Source organism: Ictalurus punctatus, chromosome 6 (assembly GCF_001660625.3).
Source record: "Ictalurus punctatus breed USDA103 chromosome 6, Coco_2.0, whole genome shotgun sequence".
Lineage (NCBI taxonomy): Eukaryota > Metazoa > Chordata > Actinopteri > Siluriformes > Ictaluridae > Ictalurus > Ictalurus punctatus.
In genome coordinates, this window is record NC_030421.2 from 10,736,505 (window position 1) to 10,752,357 (window position 15,853).

Sequence of the window (15,853 nt, forward strand, 5' to 3'; positions counted from 1 at the left end):
GTGGGCGAGGAAAACAGGAGTCACGTATCAGGTGTGTTCTTGCTTCCTGTTTATGAACGCTGCTGGGTTGTGTTTATAGCGCCACCTGACTTGTTGTTCTGAAAACACCCCCACAGCTCAGCATGTGCTCAGCACATGGTTTTGCTATATTGGAAAATGATCTATAAGAATAAATTCAGCCCACATAACATCCCACTATGGAATTGTAGATATGTGATATTGAGGAATAAATCGTTATTCTACAAAAGTTAGTGAAAGAAAGGAATATGGTCTGTGATGCACATATTGGATAATACTGGAATTATTATGTCTTATGATTTTTATTTTTTTATTTCAAAATTTAACTTAAATGACAGAAAACAGTACAGTAACATTGTCAAAGCAATCCCACAATGTATAATTCAAATGTCTTGCAATTTATTTCAAAGTAACGCAATCCCTTATTTCCCTAAGTTTTTGGTGAATGTACTCGCTCTCACTAACATACATTTGTCCAATACTACAATCCAGAAAGCCTTTGTTAAGGAATTATAGCCTTCTTCAAATAAAAAATGAATTTTTTTCAATACTTTTCCAACGATGAAGCTAGAAAAAATTAACAACAAAATATTTTAAATTTCCAGTTGTACCAAAAGCAATCCGCTTCAAATTATTAATGGAGTACATCCTTCCAGAGAATGTTTAAGATGTCAATTTGGTTTAGATTTTAACAATTGCTATTTTTGTGTTGATCAGAATGAAACAACAGAACCTTTTTTTTATGACTGTAAATTTGCCCATACCTTTTGGGAGGATCTGCATTACTGGTTGCATTACTGCAGCATTACTGGCTTTGGATAAAAGTGTCTGCTAAGTGTATAAATGTAAATGTAAATGTAAATGTAAATGTACTGGTTATTTCCTAGATGTGAAAATTTCCCTGAATTAACTAAAGAAAATGTGATTTTTGGCATATTTATGAATGATGAAACACATGACTTATCAATTAATACAATTATTATTCATGGGAAATTCTTTTCTTTCTTTCTTTCTTTCTTTCTTTCTTTCTTTCTTTCTTTCTTTCTTTCTTTTTTACATAAGAATAGATTTCTGAAAACACTCCCAAATCTTGGGAATGGAACTGTCATTACTTCTTATCGCTAAAATTAATGAAGTAAAAGAATGCCTTACATCTCTGTAATTTAATAGAGGATCTTAAACTTGCAAAGACCCCATAGTTATTTATTGTTTATTTTTCTTTTTTTATTTATTTATTTATGTATTTTTGTCTTTTATGTACTTATTTAATTATATTCTTCTTTGTTTATTGTCTGTTTTCTTCGTCTTGTTTTATGATGCTTGTCTGTTGTCTGATTAAGAAATTTTCTATATTGTACAAGGCCATTTTTGTTTGTTAACTTTATATTGTTCAATAAAGCTCTTGGGGAAAAAAAGAAACAAAAAAAACTGTGCTCGGCCCATGACACCAAACCAACATGGCCGCTCACGGCGTCAGCAATAGGCCTAAATAAAGCAGCATTTATTTAATTTTTAAAGAGTTATATACAGTAAACACCAGTCGAAAAAAGGATAGATTTAAACACCTAGATGCAACATTCCATTTATAGTCGTGTTTTACAAAACACGCCAATAGCTGAGAGAGATGCACCAATCCTGTGGTGATATTCAGCGCTGAAACAAAAACAACACTTCACACTGTTGACACACAATTACTACAGTTTTACACTCAGATTTAATTTACAAAAGTAAGTCATTCATTCTGACCTGCTCCACCACGTAATTAATGCAGTTTGTGTAATTAAAGCCTTTACAAGGAGTCCCTGGTGAAAATAAAACAACAGAGACCCTCATACAATACAAATACATGTGGATTCCATTAAATACCAATAATGGAAATGGTAATGGTTTTAATGATTAGCTGATGGTTTGTAATGGTATTTGTAAAGGAAACAATTAGAATTTCTGTGATGGTTTCTGTTTGTTCACTCCCTCCAGCAGTATCTTTCAATAAAGGATTCATTATTAAATCTAATATTATAATTTAATGCTATATATAAAAGTATAATAATAAAGTATACCTTATAATTATAATATGTTTACTATAATATTACATAATGTATAATGTGATTATAATTATATATGGATATTACATATAATATTATATAATTATTATTGTGCTGTTAAAATTGTAATATTACATTGTATGTTTTATTACAATAAGATATAAAAGCCGATTTTATTCTGTCATTCAAACTAGCGATCCCGGGATGGAACTACTCAAATCTAAATTAATGCATACATCATACATTACAACATATTTTTTGGCACAACAGAATAAAAAGTTCTTATTTTCTCGTTTATTGTATGGAAATAGATGACCGAGCTGTGATTCAGAAGGAATATAAACTACACATTGAGTTATTTGGTTTTCACAGAGATTCACAGCATATTAGAGTTCCTGCCATAATCTGGTGAACATTTATGAATGAATTAACTATATACAACAATAATCAGACAATAGGACTTCTAGCTCCTTGGTTCCAGTGAAGGGAAATTGTAATGCTACAACATAGAAAGACATTCTATACTACTGGATAGAATAACAGTTTGGGGAAGAACCACATATGTGGAATAACCACCTTTTAGTGAGGTGGTCTACTGGTAGGAGAAGCTATCTGGTAATCCTCTCTTCGTATTTTGGCTAAGATCAGGTTAACGTTAGGCTAAAGTTAATGTTGGAAATTATTTTGTCTCCTCCTGTTTAATTAGGCAGAGCACACAACTTGCATAATTACATAAATACAAAACTAATAAACTTGTTTCAGTATAAAAATTTAGCTTCAAAAATTTTGTAGTAGCATAAAAATTTAGCTTCAACTGTTTTTTCATCATTGGAAAGTTAACCCATGAACACACTGCTGAACAACAAAAGTGAGAAAAGGTAAAGACCCCTTTTGATTAAAAGAAGGACAGGACTGGGATCCAACAGAATTCAACAAAATTTTCCAGGAGCACGTGTTCAGATATAAAACCAGTGAGACAGAAAAAAAAAAAAAGTGTACTGGATGCTTGAGAGCACCTGGTGCAAACTAGACGTCACCCACTGATTCCTCTTTACTACCTTTATCCAGGTCAGTATTGTCGTTTTTAGGTATATTTCTTTATGTTTTGGAAAATAGGAAATATTACAGTTGAGTACAAACTAAACAAACTGCGTGAGTGTGTTTGAATGGGCTTTAAACATTCCCGCACACATTAGTCACAAATCTTTCTCCACCATTTCTTATTTCTTTAAAATCATTTATTTATTTTGCACACTTTATTTTACAAAGAGCTTCATGATAAAACAAAGTGTAGGCAAGTCGACCTGCAATTCTACAACAGGCCAAGCTCATTAATAATCAACACTCCATTAACAAAGCAGTAGTAATGTCACAATTAAACAGGATTTAGCAAACAGTTTAGCAAACACTCTTATCCAAACTTACTAGCATTTTTTATAGCTGAGCAGGTGAGGGTTGCTAAAAGACTCTGCACTGGTAAAACCTATAAGTCAGTATCCTAAAATCTTAGCTGATCATTCAGCACTACACATAAAATCTCAACAACAACAACAACAACAGAGGAAACATGAATATACTAATAGAAGTACATGCTAATTATTCAAACTGTTGGAAAAACAAACAATCATACATAAAAATCATATTATATATGCAAAATTGTCTATAATATTATAACTGATAAGTGCATATTAGCTTTAAATTGACCCAGCAACAGATCAGCAATACTGTATGTAGTCTTGAAGTGTATTAAAATAAAATAAAAATGTACATTTCTTATAAAGTGCAATATGAAAAATGAACTCCTCTAAACATTATACTCACTTTTCCAAATTCTCCACTTTCATCAGACAGTGCAATGCAGACAAAACCAAACTTAGAAACTTTTCCTGGCAAAAAAAGTGTCCCTGGATGTGGAGATTATATAAATGGATATTTACAGCTCATGTAAATACTGAATAAGAGAAGTATTAATTTTTGCCAAACTTAAAAACCCTGGCCAATTGAATTTTTTTTAAAGGATGCATAAAACTTTGTAAACAGTTTTGTTTTGATCCTCTGCATGCTAACAATGGATATGAAAAGTTTTCAATTAGAAAAAGTTCTTCTGAATATAAAAGTGAATATACCTTAAGAAACGTTATTGCAGAAGAAGCTCCTTCACTGCATCTGCTGACTGACTCTAATCCTGAAGTGCATTTTCACAATACAATCTTTCATGTTTGTCTTCTTGTTCATAGTGAACAGTCTTCATATGTGCATTAAGCTGAGTTGGTTTTGAGCTTTCTTTCTGCTTGGATTCAGGAGGAACTTCCTGAGCAGTGATGATGCTGAACTCATGGTAAAGCTCCTTGGGCTGAGCGCTGTTCTGCATGGCCAGCAGTATGGCAGAACTGGGACGCTCGGTCAGGTACTGAACAAGAAAAAGATTTTTATCAATAAGACATTTCCTAAAGAAAAAGTACAGACAAGTGAGAATTTAATGGGAAAACCAGCATGACGTATATTAGTAAGGTGCTGGATCACCATAAGCCTGCAGATGCAATGTGCCATGGCAATGACAAATCCCTGGAACTGGACTGGAGCAATAATAAATACCATTCCTCCAAAGGTTGGTGTTTTAATCATAGTGGTAAAGAGTGCCGTCTAACCAGGTCTCACACAGGTCTTTGATGTGCTTAAAACGTACATGTTTTGCTCAAAAGTGCTTGAAATGAAGAGTGACTATGAATTCTCATTTTATGTGCTATGTGTGCAATTCACTAAATACTAGAGATGCATCGATGTATCAGTCGAGAATCAGTCTCGGCCGATAAAGGCTATTTTTCACTCTTTCGGCCATCGGCCGATGGTTTAAAAACATCCGATGATCAGGGCCGATTACATCCTGTCAATCAAAAGAGGGCGGGAAAACACATCAATCTCGTGCTGTTTGTAAAGATGATGTCTCTTGTGTGGAATGTTGACAAAACTGCAGTTTGTAAGCTCTGTAAGCTCTGCACTGCAAAAGTTTTACACCGGAAGTGAGCAGCAGTGAAGCGGGAGTTTCAGCGTTGAGTCAAATATATATATTTTTTTGCTGTGCTGCTTGAGCTGTTCGTGCTGAATTAAAGGGCTAGTACACCATTGAAAGATTTAAATGAAGATGAGCTGACAAAAAAAGTGTATCATATCCAGTTAATGTTAATATATAATAAAAAGTTTATATTATATATTACCAGTTTGATGTTAATGATGAAGTAGAAATGCTTTTGTTTGTGGTGAGTGAATGTGAGACTAACAAAAGGGTTTTTTTTTTTTTAGAAATGTTAATAAGAATTAATAACATTCAATAATTTAAGAAATCTTTGTTTAATCTTCAGAATTTAGTTCATGTGTTAATGTTAATTTGAGTAATGTGTTTTCTGTTTATGAGACCAGTTACTGTGAAACAACTTGTTGAAATGGAGAGAATAAAGTTTTTATTTGCATTTCCTTCAGAATTGTGGAATTAATTATTATTAATTTAAAAGAAGGCATAAAAGGCAGAACTATCAGTATCGGTATCGGCCGATGTCACTCTGAATTATAGGTTATCGGTATCGGCTGAGAAATTTAGTATCAGTGCATCTCTACTAAATACTCAACAAACTTTAATGACAGCATCTATTCTGATTACCATGTTTAAGTCAGTTAAAATCTGAACTAGCTACATAGCAACTCAAACAACAGCCTAGCAAAGGTCCTGGTCAGACTGACAAAAATACTCAGCTCTCATAGATATCAAAACAATTGCAAACAAAACAGCTTTATCCAAAAAATGTATATCTTTGTTAAATATATGCATGCCAGAATTATTAGCATTTGTATGGATTCATATGAGAAAAAATATATTTGAAGTATATTCCCATTGATATTTTACATTTTGGTAGTGCACATGGGGGACTAGGAACAAGAAACTGTTCAACCATGACTTCCTGTTTCACAGGGGTATAAATATGAGGCAATACATAAGCTAAATTCCCTTAGTCATTCATAACAATGGGTAAGACCAAGGAATATAGCTGTGATGTGCAGCAAAAGGTTGTTGAGCTTCACAAAATGGGAAGTGGCTATAAGAAAATAGCACAAGCATTGAAAATGCCCATTTCTACCATCAGGGCAATAAGTAAAAAGTTCCAGTAAACTAGAAATATTATGAATCGACTTGGAATTGGACGTGTGTCTATATTGTCTCAACGCACTGTGAGTAGCATGGTTCGAATGGCCAAAAAATCCCCAAGGATCACAGCTGGAGAATTGCAGAAGTTAGTTGCTTTTTGGGGTCAGAAAGTCTCCAGAACTACAATCTGAAGTCACCTACATCACCACAAGTTGTTTGGAAGGGTTTACCAAAAAAAAAAAAGAAAAAAGAAAAAAGCCTCTACTCTACTCTCTCAGGCATCTTCAGTTTGCCAGACACTACTGGAACTTCAAATGGGATCGGGGTCTATGGTCAGATGAAACCAAAATAGAGCTTTTTGGCAATAAACACCAGAGGTAGCTTTAGCACACACAGAGAGGTAGCCACATGGAAAAGTACCTATTTTTCTGCCAGAGGACCTGGACATTTTGTTAGGATACATGGCATCATGGACTCAAATATCAACAGATATGAAATGAAAACGTGACTGCCTCTGCCAGAAAGCTTAAAAATGGGCCGTGGTTGGATCTTCCAGCAGGACAATGATCCAAAACATACATCAAAATCAACACAAAAATGGTTTACTGACCACAAAATCAAGGTCCTGCCATGACCATCCCAGTCCTCTGACTTGAAACTTAAGGAACAACATGAGGAGTAGACACGCTAGGAACCAGGATAAGAACTGAATAAACTAGAAAGTAAACACTAAGAAAAGCATAGTACAAATAAAACAAGCATAAGCAACATAAGAAAACCAGACACTCAAACATAAACTAACATGAGTTAATGCTCCAGCAACTAAAGCTGGGTTCACACTGTATGATTTGGCCACGATTTGGTCGTCTGAAACAAACTTTGAAAATCCTAAAAGACAAATGAGATCCTACAGTGTGACATGGCTTACAGCGGGGATCAAGTTCTGACAAGCAACAGTAGGAAATGACTATTAAAAATCGCACAGTATGCACCCGGCTTAAGGAAGAAACAAAGGGAACTTAAATAGAGCACTAACCTACCAGGGAAATAAGAAACACATAAGTAAGGTTACACAGAAAATGGAGGAAGACAATAGAGGAAAAAGTTCGACACAGGGAACAGGGTGCTCTCTAGTGGTCCACGGTGGAATTGCTATTGGGGGCCATGACAGAAACCCACACAATACCTGTGGCGTGAACTGAAGCGGAAAGTCCACTGGAGTGGACCTTCCAAATTTGAAAGATCTGTAGAGATTCTGTATGGAGGAATGGTCTCAGATCCCTTTCCACGTATTCTCCAACTGCATCAGGCAAGGGTGGAAATAATTGTTGCACACCTATATTTAACAAAGATTTTTTTTTTTTTGATAAACCTGCATTGTGTTTGCAATTGTTTGATATCCATGAGAGTATTTTTCAGATTTTTTTGAACAAAAGATCAAAAGGGTAAACAATAAAGACAGTTTTCACAGCCTTCTTTGCTCATATTTACCAAGGGTGCAAATATTAATGGAGGGCACTGTATATATACTGTATGTCTTAATATCTAGCACCATCAATAGTCATCACAAAACAGCAGCAACCAGCAATGAAGTATTGAAAAGGTATTGTCCGACTTTACGCTACAATATTCACATTAGCTCAATCTCATGCTGAAAAAAATCAATCTTTCTATTTAGCTTACTTCTCTGTTACTTTATCTCTCTCTCTCTCTCTCTCTGCTACCTCCCTCCCCCCTTTCCAACACGCCTATATACAAAGACACTCACCTGTATAAAGTGCTTAGGTAATTTGGCCTGTGGGTGCAGAAATCTGATTCCTCTGTAACCAAACCATACAACCAGGGAAATCAGGAGGACTGTTATCATAGTGACCAGGAAACTGACCAACAGCACCACTGCGATCAGCCATGACTCCACCTCATCTACAGAGAAAGTGAGATCACAGAAAAGAGACTTGTTCTTTAACTTTAGCCAACAAGCTAAAGCCATATCTAAATCCGATTAAATGAGTTGCTGTGTAGAATTAACTGACGTTTCATTTTTGATGTCTCTGAATAATGTATTTACTTTTGTTAATACTCATGCTGGCTTTACTGGTATTACTACTTCCTCACTGGATCGGATAACAACGGACTTCAAATGCAAATACACACCTGCTGAACTACAAAGCCAACACACACACACACACACACACACACACACACACACACACAGACCCACACACAATAGACTATCACTCATTCCTAAATGAGGCACTTGTAGTCCTTTATATGTGTCTCCCAATTCTCTATTTGGGATTCAAAATGGTTGTTCAAGAGGTGCTCTGTGCTCTCTTAATGTGATCACAAAGGATGAGTTTGTTAAGAACTGAAGCAACAGCATCAACAACAACTATAGAGAAACTATAGAGAAAACAATACAGAAATAATGTGAAGGTCTTCTAAGTGTCATTAATGAATTTTCTCATTGAGCAACATAAGGAATTCAATTCTGTATATGTTATTCTGTATATGTATATAAAAAATTATTGGTTTTCACTGTGGTTCATCAGTTATATACATCACTATGATCTGATGAAAAGACTCTAAACCTCTTTGAACTCTGAATGGAGAATGGCAAAACCAATCATTTTTACCAAACCATCACAGTTAGTAATGACAATGTGGCTTTGTGAGTCTCTGCTGGTATTGCTGAAAGGTGAGCCAAAGTGAAAGCACTTCTCTGAACACCAAGGGCAACATGTCATGAAATCATGATTATGACTCTAAATGCTCCGGTTACACCCCAACGCCTTTGAGCTCCCATTACACCCCAATTCCACATTTAGATGAGCTCAGGGTTTAGGGTGATTTTTGAGACAGAATCTTTCCAACACTGCATGCACCATTCCATTTACATTACTGAGAATTTTTATAAACCTCAGTACTAAGAATTTAAGGTGGTATCTAGACACCTGGTGCAGTAAAACCTTCTGTAGCATTCTTCTAAATATAAGTGCATATGAGTGTATACAGTAGATATGTGTGAATATTATATTAAAAAACATTAATAGATCTAAATGGACACTCACCACTGGCAGTGTTCATTTCACAGGTTATGTTACTCGGGAGGCTGTTTTTTGTATGATCCAAAAAGATCTCCACTTCCATGCAGTAGCGTGTTTCTGGTAAAAGGTTCATAAGCATCTTCCTGCTATGGTCCACCAACTCCTCCTGCAGATTTCACCAACAATTTCATTTTGTAATAACTCTTTTTGTAGATAAATTGTAAAAAAAAAGACATTTTCCCCTTCAGAAACAGTGGAGGATCTAAACTATGATTTTCTTTGGCTGCTACGATCTTCAAGCTCAAGAGCTTCAATCTCAACACCTATCACAATGATTTATACGTACAGAAGTAACAAAAAAAAAGAAAGAAGGTAAATTCAAACCATTACCATTTTCATATTTCCTTCGGTCCAATAACGAATGCGATATGAAATTTTGTTATAAACATCCTTAAGGCTGCTTTTCCTTAGGGCAGGTCCAGTGATTTCAACCTCCATTTTCCCTCTTCTGCTCTGCAGCCTCACATTTGGAGCCCCGATAACAGCTGCAGAAAAAGAGATGCTCATTCATTTCACAGATGATGGATATTTTGATAGATAATTCTAGAACAAATCAGATTTTTAAGAAAAAGGACAAATTTATCTCCAACATTAATTAAAAAATCCACTCACTGATTTTCTCCAAAGGTTCGCATTCAGTTTCGATCCAAACAGAGCTTTTTCCATTCAGTTCTGTCCGTATACGAAGAGTGTATGCTCCAAAAGGGGTGACAACATTGGTGAAATCGCAGCTCAGTGATGACACGTTCACACAAACAGCATTAAACAAATTCCATGATCTAAGAAGAGAAATAATTGCACTGCATTTATAATCAAAGCAAAAAGCATCTCTCACAGCTCAAAACAATATTCAGTTGGTTTTTATAGACCATTTCAAGGACGTAAACAAGAAAAAACGAGTTTCAGCGCTACTGTGCATGTCTGGTCCTGAAGCATTTCCGGTGGTGCCATTTTTAAACCCAGACCCATCAAAACAAAATCACCAGCGCATTCTTATATTTTTATATCTATCCATCCATCTTCTACCGCTTACTCGTTTTTCAGGGTCACAGGGAACCTGGAGCATCAGGCAAAAGGTGGGGTACACCCTGGACAGGGTGCCAGTCCATCACAGGGCACACAATCACACACCAATTAGCCTACCATGCATGTCTTTGGACTGGGGGAGGAAACCCCCACAGCACGGGGAGAACATGCAAACAACACACATGGCCCCAGCGGGACTCAAACCCCTGACCCTGGAGTTGTGAGGTGAATGCACTTTAAATAAGACTAAGGCAACAACACAGAACACAGAATATTAACAGTTTACATGAAGTAACTAATGCCGGGTTCACACTGTACGATTTTGGCCACGATTTGGTCGTCTGGGACAAAGTTTGAGAATCCTAAAGATTCCTATAATAGGCCAAAATCTGTAGTCTTTGATCGCTAGTTTTTCATGTTCCCCGACAGCCAATTAATGGCCGCTGCGACAAAATTTTTCTTCCGATTAAATTCCAGCAGAGTCAGAAGATCTGAGGCACAGTCCTGTAGTCTAGCTTCTCCTCCTCCATACGAGTCTTCTTGCGTGTGTCAGTTTTTCACGTCTTGACTGTGGTACAGTCTGACATTAATGACAACTGAGATACTAGAGACAACTGAGATCCTACAGTCAGACAAGTAACTGTCGCAAAGGACTATTAAAAAGCATGCACCCGGCTTTAGGGTGCACAGTGGCTTAGTGGTTAGCATGTTTGCCTCACATATCACACCTCCAGGGTTGAGGGTTCAATTCCTGGCATGGCCCTGTGAGTGCAGTGTTTGCATGTTTTCTCTGTGCTGCATGGATTTCCTCCGGTTTCCTCCCAAAGACATGCATGTCCAGAGTGTCCATAGTGTGTGAATGTGTATGTGATTGTGCCCCGTGAGGGATTGGCACCCCGTCCAGGGTGTACCCCGCCTTGTGCCCGATATTCCCACGGCTCAGTAGGATAAGCGGTATAGAAAATGGATGGATGGATGAAGTAACTTATCCAGACATGTACCATTAACTGGTTGATACTGAGTAAAAGCCTATTGCAGTCTGGATGCTTACAGTTATTTCCTTAGTGGAAAAATTGGGAACGTTTGTCCGTACAACGTCTTGTGTTTGGTGAAGTTGGAGAAAGTCAAACATTGTTAAAAAATAGTCTGCATGATTTAGCACTAAGAGGTTTTAGTGGACATTGTATCTGGTTAATTAAGAGTGTTAGCAAATACTACTGTTATTGTTTAAAATACATTAGCGCATGTTTGAATTAACATTAACCAAACTTAAAAAGTGATGGAAAACTGTTGTTTACCGTTATCTTTTGTAAACTAATGCAGTTTGCTAATGTTACACAATACAAAATTATAACCCCACCACCACCACCCTCAGCCAATCAACGCCCTATCGCCCAGGCCTAGTGCACATCAAACATCAGAATGGGGAAACATGTGTTGGTTGGTTGAAAAAAATTTCATGGTTGTTGGTGTCAGACAGGCTGGTTTCAGAAACTGCAAATCGTCTTGGAGCTGATGGTAAGGCTAACTCAAACAACCACTCTTTATAGCCACATTGAACAGAAAGGCATAAACCCAGAGGCAAATCAACAATCTACTAGGCCAGTGCATATTTTTAACAAATCTATTATTTAAATTAAATTTAATAAAGCTGCAGCAGTACAAATGCACAATTATTAAGGGAAGACGCTTTTTTTAAAGGACCTGATGATCAAAGCAATGTATGGTATTCTTGCAGTGTATTTCAAGGTCAGGGGAAAAAATAAACTGTTTTTTTTTTGGTACCCATACAGATTGATGTTAACGGTATCACACCTTCAAATTTCTAGGTCCTTGTATACTGTCATAACATTACTCTCATAACTACTGCAGTATTTTTTTTCTCCTCAAGCTCTCTCAGGTACAAGTCATTTCAGCTTACCTGTACTCAGCTGTATATCTAAAGTCTTTCCCGGTAGTTGTCTGTGGTGGATCCCATTCCAAAACAAGACCAAGATTCTCTGATTTTATTCTCGGATTCTGAGGTGGAGGGACTTCATCTGAAGGTGAGAACACACACACACACACACACACACACACACACACACACACACACACACACAAAATAGGACTTTAAAGTATCATATTTCATTATTCATATGGCAATGATGCAAAATCCTATGTGAAGTAAGGTGTGAGCCAAGAAAAGAAACCTTTGATAAAATACCAGAAATCTGTACAACTGGATCAAAAAAATACTTTTGACTAAATTTTGTCATACCAATGTATACCAATGAGCTTTGCAATGCTCGATTCTAATTTGTCAAAACGTGTTGCTGTTTCACAGGTTTATAATAATGCACTTGTAGGAACACATTATCTATAGTTCTATCATTCACTGGGACTTGTATGGTAGATGCTCTATATAATCTAACGTCTTTATAAATTTCAATAGAAAGTGCAAAATGTCTCCGGTGTCAGTACTTTGTAAAGGTTAGAGCACAAGCTGAAAATTCAGACATGGGAATGTGTCATGGTGAATGGCTTTGTGGTTTCTAAGTAACATGACAAGCTGCTTTTTGTCTTATTAACTTTGAAGACCTGGTGAGGGAATAACTATTTATGGATGCTGTAAAGTAAGTGATAACTGGAACTAACTTGTCTTTGCAGACAGTCCACAATCTTAAGCATGCACTACATGGCCAAAAGTATGTGGACACCCCTTCTAATGCTTGAGTTCAGGTGCTTCATCCACACCCACTGTTAACAGGTGCATAAAATTAACCACATAGCCAGGCAATCTCCATAGACAAACCTGTGCAGTAGAATGGGTCGTAGTGAAGAGCTCAGTGAGTTTATACATGACACAGGATGCCACCTGCTATGACCTGCTACAGTAAACTGTAAGTGCTATTATTATGAAATGGAAGTGTCTCAGAGCAACAACAACTCAGCAATGAAGCAGCAGACCACGCAAACTCACAGAGCGGGGTCACCAAGCAGGGGCGTTGCTGGACCCTTTTTTGCTGTGCCCTAATTTCGCTGTGCCCTAGTAAAATTTTCCTGATAAATCATTGTCTGATGAAGTAGATTACAGTAGCTACATATGAAAATAGGCTTTTCTATTCATTGGATGTTATAATTTCCATAATTTGTATGATTTAAAACATGAAGGCCGATTGTGACGTCAGTTGAAGCAAAAATATCCTGTGCACCCTCTTCAATCATAAGCCCCGCCCCCACTCACTGTGCTCTGCCTCCCTTCACATTTCCCCATGGAAACCTCAACTTGCAGTCAGACCATAATTTATAATATGGCATTGTAGCTAAGGGCTTGCTGTGATAGTCAGTTCCCGGTGTTATACGGTGTTCGGCCGCACACCGATTACATCACTTGCCCGCCGTGGCACTGTCCCTACTGTTGTGTTGCTATTTTATAGTAATAAAAATTATTTAGTTCAGTTCGGCTGCATTTACACTGCAGGTCTTCCAATTTGTTGTCTATATCAATTTTTTTTTTTATATCTTCTTTTAAAAGTGACCCATATCTGATATCTGCATTTACACTACCCATGGGTAGATGTCACCGGAAAATCTTAGGTTGAAAAGCAAGTAAAAAAGGAGCAATTTGCAAATGATGAAAATATAATACAAGCTTTTGCTTTCTGCACCATATTTAAAGGTAATTAAAACACCGGCCTCTTAAGGCGCCCTTGTTACAGCCTGGGCAAATATAGCAATGCTCGCTACTACATCGGTTCAGAGGGGCATGTGGATGAGGCAAAGGACTCGATCGGTGGGATCACGTTGTAGAAACCTGGGATCAGGAACAGTTGGTCAGCAACTTTCATATGAGACGAGAAACCTGTTGTGTGAGTGGCGGTCACCAACTTTTCCACGATATTCAAATTTTTTGAGATGCACCTGTATTTGTTTCTTATAGATGTATACTTTTATTCTTATGAAAATAACAAAGCTATTTGTTATTTTGTCTGTTGCAGTCCAAATTATTGTTTTTCATTAATTTATATTGCTTATTTGATGTTATTAAAAATTTATTAATGTACTTAATATATGAAATTCTTTTTTCATTATCTCAAATTTTTTCTGAATCATTAGTGATGACATAGCAAAACAGAGAATGTCAGCCAACTGTCTATCTGGCATGGTCAGCCAATTGGATGGCCAATTATGATTTTCCTGGAACAATTCCCTCCATTTAATTTTGCCCACATCGGACCAGTCAGGCTCCATTTTGCCCACTGGTGCGACATTGGCCCATTATGGGCAGCCCACATTAGGCCAGTGTCATCGGGGAAATGTCACACCAATAAGAAAATCACCAATCATCCAGTGTGGGCAGCTCACATCAAGCCATTGGGGATTTACAAATTGGGGTGACATTTGTCCCACACCCTTGGCTTGATGCAGGCTGCCCACAATGATTCAATACAAGCAGCCTACATTTAACCATTTGGCATTTACCATTGGTGTGACATTGGCCCCACAGCATTGGCCTGATAGCATTGGCTGGCCATGATAGGCCAATGTAGGTTTTTGCTGAGTAATCATGTAGAAAGCCTTCCCAGGACAATGGAGGCTGTTAATTTCAGATTAATGCCCATGGTTTGTATATATATATATATATATATATATATATATATATATATATATATATATATATATATATATATACACACACACACATACATGCATACATATATACTATAAAGTAAGGAAGCTTTCTTCTGTAACAACACAAAGTGAGAGAACACAAAACAGATACAACAAAACATTAAAGGCACTACACTGTGGTGGAAAACAAAAGAGTGTTTAGTACAATCACTCTGGGCTTTTTTGAGAGAGCCCGAGTTAGCTATTAAACCGCATTTATTCCCCGCAGAGCTTCAGTTTATTAACCTGTGTGGTTTAAGTGGGAGACAGAAGTCCAGCTCAAATGACGGTAAGTACACGAGTCCCTCATACAGTTTCGCGGATGGACAAATCCCTTGATTATGGTTAGTTTAGGTTACAAAGTCCTAAGAGACACTAAATTACCAATCAGGAAAAGGAGGACGCAGAAAACAGGAGATCTATATAAATAAATGAGGTTCTGAGTTTATGAGCTGAGAGAAACGATACGGAGTTTAATACAACAGGAGAAAATATCAAACAGAAAGACTCACCTGTAAAAACACACCCGAAACAGAACAATATAGTGATTATTAGTGTTAAAATCATGATTCCAGTCAGACGAAGTTGACCACCATGTCCTAAAACAGGTTTCTTCTCCTTCCGTGTTTGTATAGTTCCTCTGAAGTTCAGGATTTTTGTGGGGCGGAGACTGAAAGGAAACAAAAACGAAACTAGTAACAGTTTGAGTTTCACCGAATTCGCTTACAGTTAACTACAGAATTATTAGCACCCTTTAACTGAATGGGTTTAAAGGATTGTACAGAATAAACACCACACCAGTGTGTCCCTGCTGAAAAAACAATGTAAACCATCAGAGAAATTCTAATGGTTTCCACTACAACAAC

At 36.9% G+C, this 15,853-nt stretch overlaps 1 protein-coding gene across 1 annotated transcript; it reads right to left on the bottom strand.

Moving 5' to 3' along the window:
- Window positions 1-3,279: 3,279 nt before the first annotated feature.
- On the bottom strand, window positions 3,280-15,659 carry LOC108266840 (interleukin-10 receptor subunit beta). Its single transcript, XM_017470626.3, has 7 exons — window positions 15,500-15,659; window positions 12,256-12,373; window positions 9,921-10,087; window positions 9,639-9,793; window positions 9,273-9,414; window positions 7,970-8,124; window positions 3,280-4,473 (listed from the first exon to the last, which is right to left on the bottom strand). The coding sequence occupies exons 1-7, from the start codon at window positions 15,552-15,554 to the stop codon at window positions 4,243-4,245; spliced, it is 1,023 nt and encodes a 340-aa protein (XP_017326115.2). The 5' UTR covers window positions 15,555-15,659; the 3' UTR covers window positions 3,280-4,242.
- Window positions 15,660-15,853: the final 194 nt, after the last annotated feature.

Bases quoted from the DNA above. Each gene is read 5' to 3' on its own strand.
- LOC108266840 (XM_017470626.3), bottom strand. From the start codon at position 15,554: ATGATTTTAACACTAATAATCACTATATTGTTCTGTTTCGGGTGTGTT. The intron at 10,088-12,255 runs GTAAGCTGAAAT...TTCTCTTCTTAG, and splicing joins AGATATACAGCTGAGTACAG to ATCATGGAATTTGTTTAATG. The intron at 4,474-7,969 runs GTGAGTGTCTTT...TTTCTTGTTCAG, and splicing joins TACCTAAGCACTTTATACAG to TACCTGACCGAGCGTCCCAG.